The sequence below is a fragment of the Suncus etruscus genome, chromosome 3 (assembly GCF_024139225.1).
Source record: "Suncus etruscus isolate mSunEtr1 chromosome 3, mSunEtr1.pri.cur, whole genome shotgun sequence".
Lineage (NCBI taxonomy): Eukaryota > Metazoa > Chordata > Mammalia > Eulipotyphla > Soricidae > Suncus > Suncus etruscus.
The window spans coordinates 17,140,860-17,159,597 of NC_064850.1; the positions used below are offsets into that span (position 1 = coordinate 17,140,860).

The window sequence follows — 18,738 nt, forward strand, 5'->3', positions numbered from 1 at the left end:
CTGGTTGCTGTATTATCACACACACTTTACCAAGTAAACATTTATCAGGAATATTAACAGGCTGATTTAAAATAATACAGCTTTTAAGGGGAAATGCCATTAGCTTGCACTTTTTACGTAGTTAAATATGTTCGCGAACCATATTCTATTTGTTTTTCCAGCCTCATCTTAGAATTTGTAAAAGAATTTTTTTTCAGATTACAACTTTTGTTGTGTTTTTGTTTTTGGGGGGCCACACCCGTTTGACGCTCAGGGGTTACTCCTGGCTATGCGCTCAGAAATCACTCCTGGCTTGGGGGGACCATATGGGACACCAGGGGATCGAACCACAGTCCGTCCTACGCTAGCACTTGCAAGGCAGACACCTTACCTCTAGCACCACCATTTCGGCCCCTGTTATTGTTGGTGGTGGTGGTGGTGATGGTTTTTGGTTTCTGGTTTCTGGGCGGCACCAATCCATGTTAACTACATGCAAGGCAAATACCCTACTATAACTATAATTGTGCTATAACTCCAGCCCCTTTAATTACAACTGAGTAAGACTTTGTAGGACTTAGGATTCTCTTCAGTTAGACTTAGAGGCATAATTAATATGTGATGATGTGACTGTTGAATAAGATTAACAAATTTCTAAATAAAATCCTCAGTTAAAGCATAGTGAGACTATTTAGGGCCAGAGCGGTGATAGTACAATGGATAGGCTAATTTGCCTTACGGACTGCTAACCTGGCTTCGATCCCCAGATCCCCAGCACCCAGCTTGCTGAGAGTAATTCTGAGTGCAGAGCCAGGAGTGAGCTCTGAGCGCCTCACGGTGTGCCCTCTCAAAAAAAAAAAAAAACCTCTTTAGTTGAAAACATTTAGTAGTTTTAAAGAAACAAATGCCTAGATTATTCCTCTCTCTTTTTGTTTGTTTGTTTGTTTTTTGTATTTTTGGTGGGGAGGTCACACCCAGCAATGCTCAGGGTTTATTTCTGCCTCTGCACTCAGAAATTACTCCTGATAGGTTCAGGAAACCATATAAGTACCAGGATTAAACTCAGTTGTCCACATCCAAGACAAGCACCCTGTTCACTGTACTATTGCTCCAGCCCAGTGTGTGTGACTGTCACATCATCTTTCTGCTTTGAGTAGGACATTCACCCTCAGTTCATGTCACTGGTTCAGATCCTGGGAATACCTTTTACCTTGCTGCTCAACTGGGTTTTTCAGATGTTAGAGTATCTACATACTGACATTCTTTTAACAGCCAAACTTGAGCTTGCCTTTGCTAGTATTTTCTTTTTTTTTTTTTTTTTTTTTTTTTTTGGTTTTTTGGGCCACACCCGGCGGTGCTCAGGGGTTACTCCTGGTTCTCTGCTCAGAAATAGCTCCTGGCAGGCACGGGGGACCATATGGGACACCGGGATTCGAACCAACCACCTTTGGTCCTGGATCGGCTGCTTGCAAGGCAAACACCGCTGTGCTATCTCTCCGGGCCCCTTTGCTAGTATTTTCTATGTCTCAAGAGTTACCCCGTAATTAGTTTGTGTCGTCTGTTTCTCAACTCTTCTCTCAAGGATTCCAGGAGTCAAAAAAAAAGGACTACAGCTGTTGAGCACAGCCCCAGCATGGTTTCTTGTGCATGTCTTTACAGGTTGAGGACTTTGTTTTCTCATTATCTCTTTGTGCCCATGTCCTGTTCCTCTTTGTCTTCTTAGTGGGTCAAGAGGTTGGGTCTAACCCACAGATGCTCAGTAGCTACTCCTGTCTCTACTCAGGAGACCATTTGCAGAAATTGAGCTCAGATTGACCATGTTCTATCTATTCAATTTCTCATTTCTCCCTTTTTCTGTGCTTCTTTTTGCCCTGTTTTAGGGCAGACCCTATTTTTTTATTCCTGGCTCTGCATTCAGAGATCAGTCACTTCTGGTAATCTCAAAGGACCAGGGATAGAATCAGAATTTGCCGTGTGAAAGTTCAGTCTTGTTTCTTACAGCACATTATACTTGGAATCAGAAGTCTTTCTAGGACTCTTGTCCACTATATGTGCTCATAAGAACTATGGCTCTGTTGTTTTTGTTTTGTTTTTTTGTTTTTGTTTTTGTTTGTGGTTTTTGGGTCACACCCGGCAGTGCTCAGGGGTTACTCCTGGCTCCCTGCTCAGAAATTGCTCCTGGCAGGCACGGGGGACCATATGGTACGCTGGGATTCAAACTCTCCGGCCTGGCTCTGTTGTTTGTTTTGTTTTGTTTTGTTTTGTTTTTTGTTTTGGTTTTTGGGCCACACCCGTGGTGCTCAAGGGTTACTCCTGGCTATTCGCTCAGAAGTCGCTCCTGGCTTGGGGGACCATATGGGACACCGGGGGATCGAACCTCAGTCCATCCAAGGCTAGCACAGGCAAGGCAGGCACCTTACCTCTAGCGCTACCACCCGGCCCCGGCTCTGTTGTTTTTAACTATTGATAACAGCTTTGTAAACTTTGCTTTTGGGTGAAGGACTTTTTAGGGTTACAAAAACTGATCAACTTGCCCTACTTAAAATAGTGGCGCTGAGCCCTTTTGCACACCTGAAAAGGTGACTATATTCATCAATCTGGAAAGGTGCTCAGTTAATGGCATCAGATTTTACTTCAAATGTTTATAGGGAAGATTTTGTCTGACTTCAGTAAGGGATAGGTGCCATAGCGATAGCACAGCGGATAAGGTGTTTGCCTTGCGTCCCATATGATCCCCCGAAGAATGGTAAGGCACACTAACCAGCTCACAGGTTCTTTCACACTCCCTTGTGGGGCTGACCAAACTTCTCAGGAATGGTTTCTTTAATCCAGGCTGTCATGGTTTCCTAATTCTATAAAGGACATTTTACAGTTATTGAGTAATAACACATATCACAGTTAATGTATGCAGAGACTTTTTGTTGCTGTTGTTATTAGAGATGGTACTTATCTTCAGAGGAGTTCTTGTGAAGATTTATAACAAGGGGCAGGTATAAAGTAGGTATGCATAGATAACATTTATTCTTATCATTTTGTGTGTATAATAGCAGTATTTACTCTTAAGATCCCAGAACCAAGTCCAGAATATAGTGTTTGTGTGACTGACCTAAGTTTTTATTCCTGGGACCTAGAGCTTGAGTGAGCCCCCAAGCAGCAATGGATGTAGTTGCAACATACTCCCCCACCCATCCACCATGCATTTCCCCAAAAATTAATAGTCCACAATGTCAGTCACCAAAGCTCTGCAGTGCCTAGTTACAGAAGTAGGAAGGAAAGACAAGATGTCTCCAGGCAGAACTTGGTATGCTCTTGTGACAGAGGTGCTGGCACCACTGTCAGTTGGGGTGTGGTGGGCCAGGGACAATGTTGGGTAAATGTGAAACCAGAGCCCAGAATGACTTTGTAATTTTGAAAAATTTGTGATTTTTCATTTTTAGGGGGAGTAAAACTTGGATTAGGAGATTTCATTTTCTACAGTGTTTTGGTTGGTAAAGCTTCCGCAACAGCCAGTGGAGACTGGAACACCACCATAGCCTGTTTCGTAGCCATATTAATTGTAAGTATCCCCAATAAAGATGTGCCCGCACCCTTGTCAGAACTCGTCACACTCTCCCATCCGACTTGTTCTGTTGCATTTGGGTGAATTTTTGTTTATTGTCCTGTTTGGCAACTGTTCCCAGCAATATTCAGGGACTGATAGGAGTTGCTGCAGGCAGTGCATGGGGGCCCATGCCTCGAAATCAAACCCTGTAGCTCCATTCCTTTGGACAGTTCCCCAGCTTGTGTGAATCCCGGCTGCACTAGGAGATCTAGTCAGCCATTAAGCTTTTGTGGGAGGGAGGGGTTTGCCCACACCCAGTGGTCTGTGCTTGGGGAATCATAGAGACAGAACTCAGGTTGACTGCAGACAAGGCAAGTGCCCTACCCACTGTACCCTCTCTCTGACATCATTTGCAAACCTTTTAAAACTGCAGGAAAAGGACCCCACTTAAGTTCATTCTTGTCTGATCACAGTATACAAATCACTAGTGCAGGGCCAGCAGGGGCTGGAGTGGTGGCGCAAGCAGTAGGGCATCTGCCTTGCTCGCGCTAAACTAGGACAGGCCATATGGTTCCTCCGAGCCAGAAGCGATTTCTGAGCTCATAGCCAGGAGTAACCCCTAAGCGTCATCGGGTATGGCCCAAAAAACAGACCCCACCCACCCAAAAAAAAGACAGTTCAGGGCCAGAGTGATAGCACATCAGTAGGGCATTTGCCTTGCATGCAGCCAACCCCAAAGAACCTTGGTTTGATTCCCGGCATCCCCTTAGCCTGCCAGGGGCGATTTCTTAGCGCAGAGTCAGAAGTAACCCCGAGCATTTCGGGGTGTGACCCCAAAAAAATAATCAACAGTGCACAGACTGGATAGACTGCAGGCTGACCACATGTTTTGCTCACAGAAGACCACTGCATGTGTTTGATTCACAGAAACACATGGTTCCCTGAGTACGGAGCCAGAAATAGCCAGCCACCTCTTCAGCAATACCCAGTTAGCCCAAAGTGACAGTAGCCAAAAGAAAAAAAGAAAAGAAAAGAAAATGTATGCTCACCCCAGATTATTTTCAATTCCCCAGGGAATTCCCTTTATTTAGGAGCTACTATCACCTGTTCAAGCCTTGTAAAGTAGGTATATGAGAAATTTGATGTGCTATGTCAGTTTTTAAAGGGGTAAGCAAAGCCTCACTTAGTTCCTGAGGGTTTGGTGGTGGATTTGCCTTTAAGGCCATAATCTGTAACCATTCTACATACTCGGGCAACAGGTATGAAGTAAGGCGAGAAAAGCAAGTACAATCCACAACTCCTTGGAGTTGAAGTTTTCAAAATGTGATTTACAATAATAATTCAAAAGATATTTCCCCTTGCTTTTTGAACTAAAGATATATTTCATATGCAGTATGAAAATGAAGTTTAGTGAGAAGCTAATTGAATATTCTTTCTTGCACATCTGTTTTTTATTGGTTTACGATGCTATTGAATTTCGGGAATAGTTTCAACCCCTCTGTTTATGCAGTGGAACTCAGCAGCCTCATCAGCAAAGTCCCTTACAAATCACAGCATAGAAGTTTCCTCCCAATTCCTCCCCCTTTACTATCCTGTCTCTATGGAACCACTATAGATTTCATAAAATCTGAGTAAGTTGTTTTGTTTTGATCAGTTCGTTTGCCTTAGATAGTATTTCCCATATGAGTCATACTGTCCATTTATTTGTCTTTCAATTCCTTATTTAACACTGTATAATTGGTGTGTTTCCTAAAGAATAAAACTTATTCTGGATAAGTCTGGAATAATGTTATGTCTTCAGACTTTATAGCTAGAATCGTAATCTCCAGGGTAAAATAAACTGACCATGTTGGGCCAGGACTGGGGTAGGACAATTTGTCTTATATATGTAAATCCCTGAATTCAATCCCTCGCATCACACACATAAATAGAACCATATTTATGACTGCTCTGTGTGTATCAGTAATATATGGTTTGTAAACAAATTTTGTAAGTTTATTCTGTGAAACTTAAAGATTCTCTTTACTGTCTTGAATTTGGGGTAGAAATTTTAGTATTGTTTAAAATGTTTTAAAGGATTTGTTTATTTTGGGGAAATCTGGTGGTAATTGGAGACTACTCCTGACTCTGCTTAAGGCTCACACCTGGTGGTGCTTGGCTCCATGCAAGGCCAGTGCCTTAACCCCTATATTATCTCTCTGGCCTTCAAAGGGAGTTTTACTTACTACTAGATACCGGTACTTACTTAGAATTAGGTGATGATACTTTCATAATGTTTATAGTAAACTATGTTGCAAAGTAAAATAAGATTATTTTTAATATGGTCATTATATTTTTAATGACTCTTCTTCCAGAATTAATAAAAACATATGTTCTAAAATTGGACCTCAAGGTATATATTTAATGTACTTAGTCAAAGCCCAGACTTGTGACTGAGTCATTTTGCATGAAATGCTTTCATAATTATACATGCTTTTGTGTCTTCCCCTTTCTCCACAGGGTCTGTGCCTTACATTGTTACTCCTGGCCATTTTCAAGAAAGCATTACCAGCTCTTCCCATCTCTATCACCTTTGGGCTTGTTTTCTACTTTGCCACAGATTACCTTGTACAGCCCTTTATGGACCAGTTAGCATTCCATCAGTTTTATATCTAGCATATTTGCCATTAGAGTCCCATGGATTTTTCTCCTTTGATTATAATAAAATCTGGGGAAGACAAAGGTGGTTTTCCTGTGTCCACATCAAACAGAGCTGAGATTCCTGACTGGACTTTTACAGCTTCCTTTCAAGTCTTCCTGACCTTCTATCCCATGGGGCAATAGAAGGTGTCTACAGAAAATGGCTGTGAACATTCATCACGGTGATGTCTTGGTGGAATTGAGTCCCTTGGTGCAAAACTACCCAATTTGAGGGACAAGGCCAAGGAAAAGTGATGGGCCCAGAAGGTACTGTGCTCCTGCTGGCAGTGTGACCTTTGTGGTCGGTGGATGTCACCACCACTGCAGCCTCTCAGGACTGTCATTACCAGGAGGTTAGATGAAGTGGTTTCACCCAAACAGGATTCTTCATCTCAAACTCCATGGTGGAAATCAACCTTAACAAATCTGCATGGGATTCCGACCCTTTTCACGAGGGTACTGTAGGGCGAGGAAACAACATCAGCAAAGTGGAAAGTTGGAGAAAAAGGGGTTCAAATATTCACTTGAGACTCTTTTTTTTTTTTTTTTTTTTTTTTTGGCTTAGTTTCTTTTTAAATAAGACTTTTTTTTCCACCTTGAATCTTTTCAAATGTGTTGTTTGGTTTTGATGATTTTTGTTCTCAAGCACTGAAACTCATTGCCATTTTTGGTTGCCAATTCTTCCCAAGGCCAGTGTGAACTTATTTAAGTTACTTTATCTTAAAAGTCTTAACCTCAGGTTCCAAAATTCAGTAACTTCTGGAAATAGTGGAACTACCACTCAACAAGTCCCTGTTCCTGTTTAGGTAAATTTGAGATTGTCCACTAGGTTTCTAATTGTTCAACATACTCATAGAGTCCCTTCCCCCAGTTGCCTCCTCTTCTCCCCTCTCTTCTACTAGCGTCCCCCTGTGCTCAGTTCTCTCATACAGCAAACAAAACAGCTCCTGTGGTAGCAGCTGACCCAGTTATTCTAGGATTTTGCTCTTCGTGTGGTGCAAAAAATGTGCCACGAATCAGTACTATCAGCCTTGCTGACCTAATTTTTTTTTAATCACAAGTACAATGTGTGCCCAAAGAGCAGAAGTAAAGAAGAGTAAAATAGCTGGTGAGGCTGGTCTGTCCTTGTTTTTCTTTTTCCCCTATTTTCAGTCCCCTGTCTTATAGCAGGTCAGAATTTGAACCAACTTGGCCCCCAAACTGGTAGTCTGTACAACGTATAAGTCATTTGTATCGGTCCAAAAGAGTTTAAAGAAAAACCATCATTTCCCTTGTGAGCTGTGGGAGAATTTGGAGTTAGGGGAAGAACTTGCTGCCAAGAGTACAAAAAAGAGGCCCCTGGCGACCAACAGGATGAATGAGCTCATCATGTTCTCTGGCAGATAGTAAGAAGATTCTGTTATTTCCCAGCAAATCAGAGTAGGAGGGGCAGGTGGGGGGGAGCAGGTTTTAACTTTGGCGTTACCTTAATATCTCGGTGCCCTTCTGTGTGAGATGGACTGTGACAGCTCTGAACAGAGCCTTGCAGAGCAAAACCACAGTGAGCTCTGAGACAGGCTGGTTGATCTTTTCCTCCTATGGCTAAGCAAAGAGCGGCCTTTCCTCACTTTTCTGGCGCTCTTCTCTCCCAGTCCATCTAGGGCGTTGTTTGGGGCTCACCTTGGAGTTAGAGCGTCTTCTCACAATGGAGATTTTCCGATAAGAAACTAACTTAAGGGGCAGTGTGATGTACTGACTAAAGCAACGACAGGTACATCAGCTTCATGCTGGGTAACTGGGAACTTGAGGGGGAAAAGTTACGCAGTTGGGCTTAGAGCAGCAGATTCTCTCATCCTTGATCCCCCCCCCCACCCCCCCTTTTTCAGTTTCTTTATATCCTCTCAGACTTAGGGCAGTGTGGATATTATCTTCTAGAAAGGCACAGCCCAACAGCCATTGTGCCACAGATTTGTGACTTGAAGCCGCCTTGAGGGAAGTCCTAACCTGGAGGACCTGGTCTGTTCCAGAGTCCCAGATGTGCTCTCATGAAAGGGTCGTTCCAAATGAAACACATATGTATGTGTGAGTCCACACTCTGTTCTTTTCTGTATAGAAAGATTGCAATAAAGCTCTCATTTTCTACAAACTTAGATGCGCATCTTGGCAAAGAGATAAAACATTTCTTTGAAGCCACAATCTCAGATGGAGACCTTTTATTTCAAACATTCTTTTTTAATTAGTTCATTTACTGCTGAACAACCAAATGCTACTCTTCCGCTCTAAAAGAGATTGCCCCAAAGGAAGATGTTAAGAATCCCACAGAGATTGTTCAGGGGATCAGGGCATGGCTGTGGGTCCAGACAAAACAACGTGACTAGCCAAGCCAAACTGATTAAGGAAAAAGAAAATTAGGGGCTGGAGAGCTAGCACAGCAAATAGGGGGGCTTGCCTTGCATGCTGCCAACCCGGGTTCAATCCACAGCATCTTGTATGAGTCCCCAAGAAGTGCCAGGAGTAATCCCTGAGAACAGCCGGGTTCCAAACTAAACCAAAAAAAGAACAGAAGAAATTAGTAAGCAGAAAAATAGCAATAAATGTCAGCTCTTTGGGCCTGCAGAATGGAAAATGTTCACACACAAACTGCTACTATGTTTCCCTGTGTAAACACCCACTGTCTGGGAAGATTAGTATCTCTTTTCAGCAATGAGGGGCTCGTTTTCCTGTTTGTGTTTCTTCCTAAGTCAGCATGTGGTCCTAGGATCATAGCTTTCACTGTAAATTCCTTGTAAGAAAAAAAAAAAAACTTTCTAATTACATAGAAGAAACAAGCAATTTATCAACTTCATACAGGTACGCTAACTAACTAAAGCCCTCCTTTTATAATAGATGCCCATCATGATCTATTTTATACTTCTCTTTCTGTTTGCCTCAAACAACTTTGGGTAATCTTGATTGACACTCGCAGAATGCCAGCAACCCTATAAGAGGTCCGAGGGTCTGAAGCTTCAGGAAGCCCTTTCACTCAGCTTTGTAAGTTCAGCCATTAGTGCACTAATCGTGGAAGAAAAACAAGCTCAGAAATTATTACAGAGGTTTTCCTACTGTCTTCATGTTTATCTTGGTGCTGGAATTTAGAAATGAATGAAATGCAAAGGTGAGGGTTGACGAGATGATTTCATAGACGAGCCCCTGATGTACGTTGCAGGCAGAGCAGATTCACTCTCCATGTGAAGTGAACCCCACAACCCCATTACCACCCAAGTGTGACTCAACAGACCAAAAAAATTTTTTGTGTGTGAGAATGCAAAGATGAGCCAGATACATATCCAAGGACTGGGGAGATGGCTCAAAGGGCTGGAGTGCTGCTGCTTTGCATGCAGCAGCCTAGACTTGATCCCAGGTCCCTTGTCCACCCTTACCACTTACTGCTTTAAAAGTGACCCCCCCATCCCCCTTTTGGTGCACTTACACCAAAGCCAGAAAAAGATCCATCTCCAGGTTGCAGCTGTGATTGTTTTTGGGTATAAACTTTTTAACATCTCAAATTCTGAGTACTTAACAGAACTCCTTTGCAAAGTCAACTTTTTTTGTTTGTTTTTGGGTCACACCCGGCGGTGCTCAGGGGTTACTCCTGGCTGGCTCAGGGACCATATGGGATGCCAGGTATCAAACCAGGTCCTTCCTGGGTTGGCTGTGTGCAAGGCAAATGCCCTACCACTGTGCTATCTATTAGCCCCTGTAAAGTCGACATTATTGGGACCTTTAAGGCTGATGTAATGGTGACCCAGATTATTCTAGAGACCAATCCTTTAATAAACTACTTTTTCCTTAAATTTGCTTTTGAATAGTCAAACAGACTTGCCTCAGCCCAGCTTGCTTATCCTGCCACACCCAGCCGCTAGGGCTTCCATTCACTCCCACATTCTAACATTTCAGGGACTGCAACTCCCTTCTTGTTGGCATCACTTCTGTGCTGTAAGTCCACCTGACCACCAGTGGCATCCTCTGTGGACATTCCCCTCATGGAAAAACAGTCTGAAAATGTCCCCAGCAACCCCAACAACCCCTGTGAACAAGTGAATTGCAGCTGTTTTCATCGCTATGGGCCTTTACCTTCTCAGAGGCTTCTCTGTCACTCAAGTTCAGCTGCATAAGTACAAGAAGTGCAGAGTTGACTAGAGAGGCCCTTATGTTCCTCTTTTCCAGCATCACCTCACATTTAATGATCCCCTCACCACCCCACCCTAGGGCTTCTGTCTGGCAGTTTCCTGGGGCAGATGGAAGAGAGCCTTGTTCTGGGTTCTCGGCAAACCTCTCCAGGGAAGGGAAGCTGGAGCTGGCCATTCTTAGTACCTCCAGACCCCACACCTTGTCCCACAACACAATAACAAGACTGGTTTGGCCTGCAGGCATCCTCACCTCCAAAACTATTCCAGACATTGTACCCCAAGACTGGAAAACTTGGGACATTAGATTTTGCCCTGAGAAACAAGTTCATACTTGAGCCCAAAAGTGACCCGTGTCCAGTTCCCTTTTTCAATTTCTTGAGCAGATTTAAAATGACAGCTTCAGCTCTTTTAGAGCCTTCATTGAATTTGCCAAACCGAGCAGCCGGCCAAGCTATCACCAAACAGTCTTCCCTATAGGAAATGCCTTCTATTTACAAATTCAAAAGCAGCCTGAGACTGAAAAGAACCCCCTTTCTGGAGCGTCCAAAGACTTCCCAGGTCTGGCAGCCGGCATTGCCCTAGGTACTCAGTTTACTCTGGGCTCTGCAAGTGGACTATGGTGTCAGCTTGGTCTGTGTGTATAGCAACAAAGGTCCCCAGAAAGCACCTTTCCTCTTCAATAATCGTTACAGCAGGAAAGCTTCCAAATGAACTGTTCGGAGCAGTGTTTCTCCACCAGAAGGTTCCATCTGGTAGAATGGGGAGTGAGCTGGCCATGATGGAAACACAATGGGTACAGTTGAGAAACACTGATCTAGAGTAGTGACTGAAGGCTGATCTTGTTTACATGTGATTGGAGGTGCCGGGACATGAGTCACATTGGGATCATTGATTCTCATGTCCATTGTCTGGCTTTTACTTCTACAGACACTGCTTTATACATGATTCAAGACTGTGAATACATCTTTTTTTTAAGTACCTTTCAAAATACTGCTAAGATCATTTTGATAGATGATTGCTGATTTTCCTGTATCTGTCAAATGAATAAAGGCCGCATGAATCCAGTCAACTGTGCTTGTTTTCTTTCTCATCAGAGTGGGTTTATTTACTAACAGCCAAAAGAACGGTAACTTGTGAAAAGAATGCAATGCATTGATTTAAATCCAAAAAGTAGCTGCTTTTAGAGAAGGATGGGGGGCCAGTTCTGAAAAGAGCTCATTGGAAGAGAGCAGGTGTGGTAGTGACCGCTCATTGGCTGAGCTGCAGTCTTTCTCATTGGTGATTGGTGGTGCTGTTGATGGCTTAGGTACATCTTTTTTTCACGGACCTATGGATGACTTCCTGTCTAGAAATTGACCTATTGGGATGCTGAGGAATATTTGACAGTGAAAATGGTGAGTGATGGGCTCTCCATCAATGGGCTGCCCAACTCTAGTTTCAGTTAAAGCTTCTTTTAATTTGTCTTTATGTTGGGGGCCAACCCGGTAGTACTCAGGACTTAGTCCTGACTGCACTGCAACTCGGGACTATTTGGGATGTTGGGAATCAACCCCCCCCCCCCAATCAGATGTGTGTGTAAGACAAGTCCCCTGCCTGCTGTACTATTATCCTGGCCCAAGGCAGTGCTCATGGTTTACTCCTGGCTCTGCTCAGAAATTGCTCCTGGCAGGCCCGGGGGACCATATGGGATGCCGGGATTCGAACCAATGACCTGCATGAAGGGAAAATACCTTACCTCCATGCTATCTTTTCGGCTCCAACTTTTTGTGTGTGTGTTTGTATTTGTTTTGGGGTCACACCCTCAGAGCTTACTCCTGGCTCTTCACTTAGAAATCACTCCTGGCAGGCTCGGAGGACCATATGGGATGTCAGGAATTGAACCAGGTCCATCCTGGGTTGGCTGCGTGCAAGGCAATCGCCCTACTGCTGAACTGTCACTCTGGCCCTGTTCCCCCTAACTTTACAAAATTGTACCTGATGCATTTGTTTCAGACTTTCAGTGTCCTATCACCAATCTTACCACCAGTATGATCTCTCCGCCCTTATGCTCAGTTTCCCACACCCCCCTCCTAAGTCTGCCTCCTTAATAGGCACAAAGTAATTTATTTTATATTGCTTACTACAACAAAATGGCAAATGGAATTATAAATAGTTTGGTAAAAGAAAATTTGTGTAAATTGCTCTGTCTCACAATTGAAATTTCAGTATGCCTCTGCTGCTGGTCGTCTTTTGTGCTACTGTTTTGGTTTATTGAACTTACTAGGTAGGCTTCTATGCCACTTTCCTATCTAATTTGCTGTGCTCCTATGGGAGGTCAGTATTATGAGGTGCTGCATGGCTGCACATACATTTCTACGAGCTGTAGATGATTCTACATTAGACAGTTCTTCGATTTGGCTCTTTTTGAGATTAGGCGTGAAGCTGAGTCATTTTATGGCAGAGACTGGGGTGTGGGTGCAACTGCTGGGCTTCCAACAGTACATGGAGGTCTACCCAACCCACTAAGAAGGATCCAAAGATTTCAGCCCAAAGACTAGCATAGCATACCTGGGAGTTGAATTGGCTTGACTTTCTTCCAACAGAGAAGCTGGGCCATTTATATGGTAAAGGTTGTGGGGTGTGCATACAGCCAGTAAGTCTTTGGCAAGGTGGAACTCCTCCAGCTTCTTCCTAAGAAAGCTCCATAGTTTTCAGCTTGAAGACAGGTTTCATCAACTTAGTATCTCCTCTGAAATCAGCTGTTTTTATATTGTTTCCATATCTTGACTTTTACTGGGTGCAGTGAACAAATTAATGTGTTTGTGTTTGGGGGTTTAGATACCAACTAATGAAATCCAAAGGCTGGATTCAAGTAGTGTTTGCCTTTTATGCGTCTGACCCAGACTATTTCTGGTACCACATAAGTCCTCAGAGCACTGCCAGGAGTGATCACTGAATGCTGAGCCAGGAATAAGTCCTGATCACTGCTGAGTGTGGCCCCAAAACAAAACAAAATAGAAAAAGGAGGTGAAATCCAAGCTGCTATTTACAAACCATGCACCTCAGCCCTTTGACTTTTTTTTTTTTTTTTTTTTTGGTTTTTGGTTTTTGGGTCACACCCAGCAGCACTCAGGAGTTATTCCTGGCTCTATGCTCAGAAATCACTACTGGGTTGGGGCCGGGCGGTGGCGCTGGAGGTAAGGTGCCTGCCTTGCCTGCGCTAGCCTAGGACAGACCGCGGTTCGATCCCCCGGCGCCCCATATGGTCCCCCAAGAAGCCAGGAGCAACTTCTGAGCGCATAGCCAGGAGTAACCCCTGAGCGTCACAGGGTGTGGCCCAAAAACCAAAAAAAAAAAAAAAGAAGAAATCACTACTGGCAGGCTCCGGGGACCATATAGGATGCTGGAATTCGAACCACAGTCCTTCTGCATGCAAGGCAAATGCCTTACCTCCACGCAGTCTCTCCAGCCCCCTCAGCCCTTTGACTTATCTCCCCAAACCCAAAACAATTTTGAAGGTGTGTCCCGTGTGGTGCTCAGGAGGAGCGGGGAGCCCACCAGAGATTCTTGGCTAGCTAGGCTGGGATTTAATGCAAAGGTCTGGGAATAAGGGCCTGTGGCTGATTAATATGCTGTTTGCCTGTGTGAAGTCTTGGGTTTAATCCCCAGCACCACAGAAACAATTACAAAATGAAAAAGAGAACGGAGCTGGAAAGGTAGTACAGTCATTGGAGTCATTGCCTTACTTTTGGCCAACCCCAGTCCAATCCCCAGAACCATATCGCTCTCCTGAGTGCAGAGCCAGGGGATTAAGTCACAAGCACTGCTGCTATGGCCCTCAAAAAGAAATTAAAAACTGGAGAACTCAGTAAAATCTATTTCTGTAGTTACTTAAACTATTGCTTATTAAATGACAAGCAGAGACAGCCCAATGGTCCAATGGCTGAGCACATATTTTGCAGCCAAGAAGACCCAGTTTATCCCCAGCAATGCAGAATCTCCTGAGCACTGCCTGGAATGACTTATTCTATCAGCTCAAAGCTGGGAGTAGCATCCCCCATCTCCCCCAAATAAATAAAGAAATGTGGAAATTTCCTAACAAACCAGGGGCCCTTAAAGTCTCCATTAGCTACGGGCTTCCTCTTCCATGGACCTTTTACCACCAGTATCCCCTTAAACTGGGGTTACCATTTTAAGATTTGCACAGAGGTCAAGAAAGCGGATGGGGCCAGAGTAGTGGTGCGTTGGTAAAGCGGGTAGGGCGTTTGCCTTGCACGAGCTAACCTAGGATGGACTGTGGTTCCATCCCCCGGTCAGGAGTGATTTCTGAGTGCAGAGCTAGGAGTAATCCCTGAGCATCACCAGGTATAGCCCAAAAACCAAAAACAGCAGGGGAAAGAAAATTGAAGAGACTGGGCCCGGAGAGATAGCACAGCAGCGTTTGCCTTGCAAGCAGCCGATCCAGGACCAAAGGTGGTTGGTTCGAATCCCGGTGTCCCATATGGTCCCCCGTGCCTGCCAAGAGCTATTTCTGAGCAGACAGCCAGGAGTAACCCCTGAGCACCGCCGGGTGTGGCCCAAAACCAAAAAAAAAGAAAATTGAAGATACATGTAAAAAGTAATTGGGAGGGGCTTATGATTTTGCTTTACTATCACACCAGCTTTTGTTGCTGGGAGTAAAATAAATTGCTTTCCTAAACCCAAATAAACAATCGAAGTCTCCTTCTGGGGAAGGAATCACATTCTCTGTTGCCTCTTATTTATTTATTTATTTATTTTTGGTTTTTGGGTCACACCCAGCAGTGCCAGGGGTTACTCCTGACTCTGCTCAGAAATCGCTCCTGGCAGGCTGGGAGGACCATGTGGGATGCCAGGATTCGAACCACCGTCCTTCTGCATATGAGGCAAACGCCTTACTTTCTTCCATGCTATCTCTCCGTCCCCACCTCTTCTTTTTTATCCTAAAATTAATTATTTTTTGTTTTTTTGTTTTGTTTTGTTTTGGGGCCACACCCGGCGGTGCTCAGGGGTTACTCCTGGCTGTCTGCTCAGAAATAGCTCCTGGCAGGCACGGGGGACCCTATGGGACACCGGGATTCGAACCAACCACCTTTGGTCCTGGATCGGCTGCTTGCAAGGCAAAAGCCGCTGTGCTATCTCCCCGGGCCCTAAAATTAATTATATAGCAACTCAAGGACCATTTTATATCAGAAGATTTTATTCCTGGGCCCGGAGAGATAGCACAGCGGCGTTTGCCTTGCAAGCAGCCCATCCAGGACCAAAGGTGGTTGGTTCGAATCCCGGTGTCCCATAGGGTCCCCCGTGCCTGCCAGGAGCTATTTCTGAGCAGACAGCCAGAAGTAACCCCTGAGCACCGCCGGGTGTGGCCCAAAAAAAAAAAAAAAAAAGATTTTATTCCTATTCCACACTTTTTATTTTTTGTTTTCGGTTTATTGGGTCACATCCAGCAGTGTCTCCTGGCAGGCTCGGGGGACCATCTGGGTTGCCGGGAATCAAACCGGGGTCTGTCCTGTGTGGGCCATGTGCAAGGCAAACGCCCTACCTCTGTGTTGTCGCTCCAGCCCACCATCTTTCACACATTGTGTGCTACTGGAGGACTACAGAATTGGTGGCTAAGCTGGCAAGAACCACTAAATTCAGTTACAAGCATGATTGAAACACGAAAATGACACAGAGTTAGAAAAACATTTACAGCAGCCTGAAACTCCCTGAACAATCGAGTTCTTTTGGGGCAGGCAGGGGTATGTGTGTGCGATGCAAGCCCTCCCTCTGCAGCTGGCCAGATCTGTGAACACAATAACCTCTCAGGTACAGGTAGCCAGCTCAGGAGAGATTTCAGGACTTTACCCTGGACCCAGTGTTAAGGATTATGTCCACTAAGAGCTCTATGTCTTCCTAGGCAATAATTAGTTTTTCTGTTATTAATCGCATTTACCTACTTAGGCTCATAAAAGAGCTTTCAGCTGAGTTTTGACAAATTAGGCGACTGGGTTGTAACTTGTGTGAGCCAGAGAGAGGAAAATCTGGAACATTAAACAGGGCGTCTGGGCAGGCATCCTTCTCCCATGGTGTGGTGGAAATGTGCTCTGATAATGGAGGATACACTCTCCAAACCAGGACCACCCCCTCTGTGTCAGAGAATCCTGATCATGCTATCCCAGTTTCCCACTCTACAGAGGGACAGGGAGTGAAGCCTCATCCCCCCCCCCCCCCCCCCCCCCCCGCCCATTCTTCCTAGGTAACTTGACCTTACCTGCAAGACCCCGCCCATTTCCTGGGAGGGGTCTTGGAAAGGTTAGATAAGGCTTTGACCAGAGGGGATTAGGCCTTTTTGGCCTTTTGCCAGCACGGAGGTCAAAGGGAAGGTGGCTGAAAGGAGTTAAGATGCAGGGCTAGCTAAGAATGGCTGAAGGCTTAAAAGGTTATGATATAGGCCACACATGTGGTGGATAGGGCATGAATAAAGTTGATGCTTCCTGAAGCCTGCCTGTGAGTGAGTTTAATACCCGTCGCTTTCCTGGACCCCAGACCCGACGGTTGATGGGGGATGAAGCCATGTGGCCAGGGCCTAAGAATAAAGGCCTCCATCCTACTCCATCCAGCACCATTGTTAATTATTTAATTCTACAAGAAAGTGGGTGCTCACCTGCCCTGACTACATAGATGGCAGGTGGGCCTTTGAAAGAGATGCTTTGCTGTCTGCCCAAGTTAGAATTCCCTCCCCCACCTTAAATTCAGAAGACAGAGCCAAAGACTTACTACAAGCAACTATATAACCTTGGGCATCTAATTCACCCAGGCACTGCAAACATTTTTCATGGTTTGATTTTGGTTTCAAAGCCATACAAAGACTGGCAAATGGAGTCAGAGAGATAGCATGGAGGTAATGCATTTGCCTTGCATGCAGAAGGTCGATGGTTCAAGTCCCGGTATCCCATATGGTCCCCGAGCCTGCCAGGAGCGATTTCTGAGCTTAGAGTCAGGAGTAACCCCTGAGCGCTGCTGGGTGTGACCCAAAAACAAGAAAAAGAAAAAAAAAAATCAAGACTGGTAAATGTTTTTGTGAGGGGGACGGTGGGTGGTCTGACCTGGTGGGTTTGCCTGAGTCCAGAACTGAAGTTTCTTCTGCTGTGCTCAGGCCCGGATGCCTGAAGGTTCTGTAGGTGTCCTGGCAGCCCTCCAACCTTCTAGTCAGCAGGGCTCCTAGTGGAGCCTGGCTGGAGTGGAACTCCATCTCCTCTCTAGGAATTGGGCCAACCCAGCTGTAGCCCCGCACCATGCACCCTGCCCCTCTCTCCCACACTCCAAACCCTTTCAGACAAGGCTGCCCCCCAGGATACTTCCTCCAGCTGGGAACAAAACATTCCTCCCACACCTGCTGCCTTCCTCCATCTCTTCGATGGAGACACCATCTCTGACCACAGACTGCCTGGACCTCAAGGCTGCTGGCCAACTCAGATGCAGGGAGGAACCATAGTGGGCCAGACAGGACAGGAGTGGGTGGCTGGGTGCCCCCTCACTGGCCACACAGCTCCCAAGCCCTCAAGGAGACATCCTTCTCCCTGAGGTGGGCCCAGATGCCTGACCGCTAGGAGGGAGGGAAGGAAGGAAGTGCACTTTGGACTCTGGGATTTGCTGTCCAAAGGGGAAGAAAGGAAGCCAACATGAGTTCTCCGTGCAGGGACGGTTAACAGTGCAAGTGTGTGGGAATAAGAGCAAACATCACTTTTTTGTTTATAGGCTGCGCCAGGCTGGAATGTGAACCTCAGTGCTTTGGCCTGGTCTGCTCACGGACCTGTATTTATAAACTGGTGGTCAGAGCTGAGTCCAAACAGATTTCTCCCTGGGGCACATGGTGTATCCTGAGAAATGTATGGGTTTGTGGAGTGGGTGTGTGGGTGGGTCAGCACCCAAAATTGAATGTAAAGAAACAAAAGACTTATTTGTTCCCCTCATTCAACTCAGGGAATCTCTGAGATGGAATTTGCTCCCCAAATTAAGCATTTACTATGAACATACCTCAATGTATTAAAGTCTCTCTCAACCCTTGCCTTAGGTCCTTAATTATCACCCCCAAACTCTGAGATTGGGGCCTTGCTCATCTAAATTTACAGGTGAGGGGCCAGAGAGATATCACAGGGGTAAGGCATTTGCCTTGCACGCAGCCGACCCAGAATGGCCTGTGGTTCCAATCCCGGCATCCCAAATGGTCCTCCAAGTCAGCCAGGAGCGATTTCTGAGCCCACAGCCAGGAGTAAATCCCCTGAGTGCCACTGGGTGTGACCCAAAAACCCAAAACAATTAAAAAAAAATTTACAGGGGCCTGAGCAATAGTGCAGCAATAGGGTGTTTGCCTTGCACACAGCTGACCCAGGAGGGACATGGGCTCAATCT

General features: G+C 45.3%; 1 protein-coding gene across 1 annotated transcript in view; it reads left to right on the plus strand.

Moving 5' to 3' along the window:
- PSEN1 (presenilin 1) overlaps window positions 1–6,787 on the plus strand; it is a 49,293-nt gene extending 42,506 nt beyond the window's left edge. Inside the window, exons 10-11 of the mRNA XM_049770407.1 lie at window positions 3,414–3,532; window positions 6,017–6,787. Coding sequence (XP_049626364.1) covers window positions 3,414–3,532; window positions 6,017–6,172 — 275 coding nt within the window. The 3' untranslated portion in view covers window positions 6,173–6,787. The remainder of the gene's footprint in view (window positions 1–3,413; window positions 3,533–6,016) is intronic.
- Window positions 6,788–18,738: the final 11,951 nt, after the last annotated feature.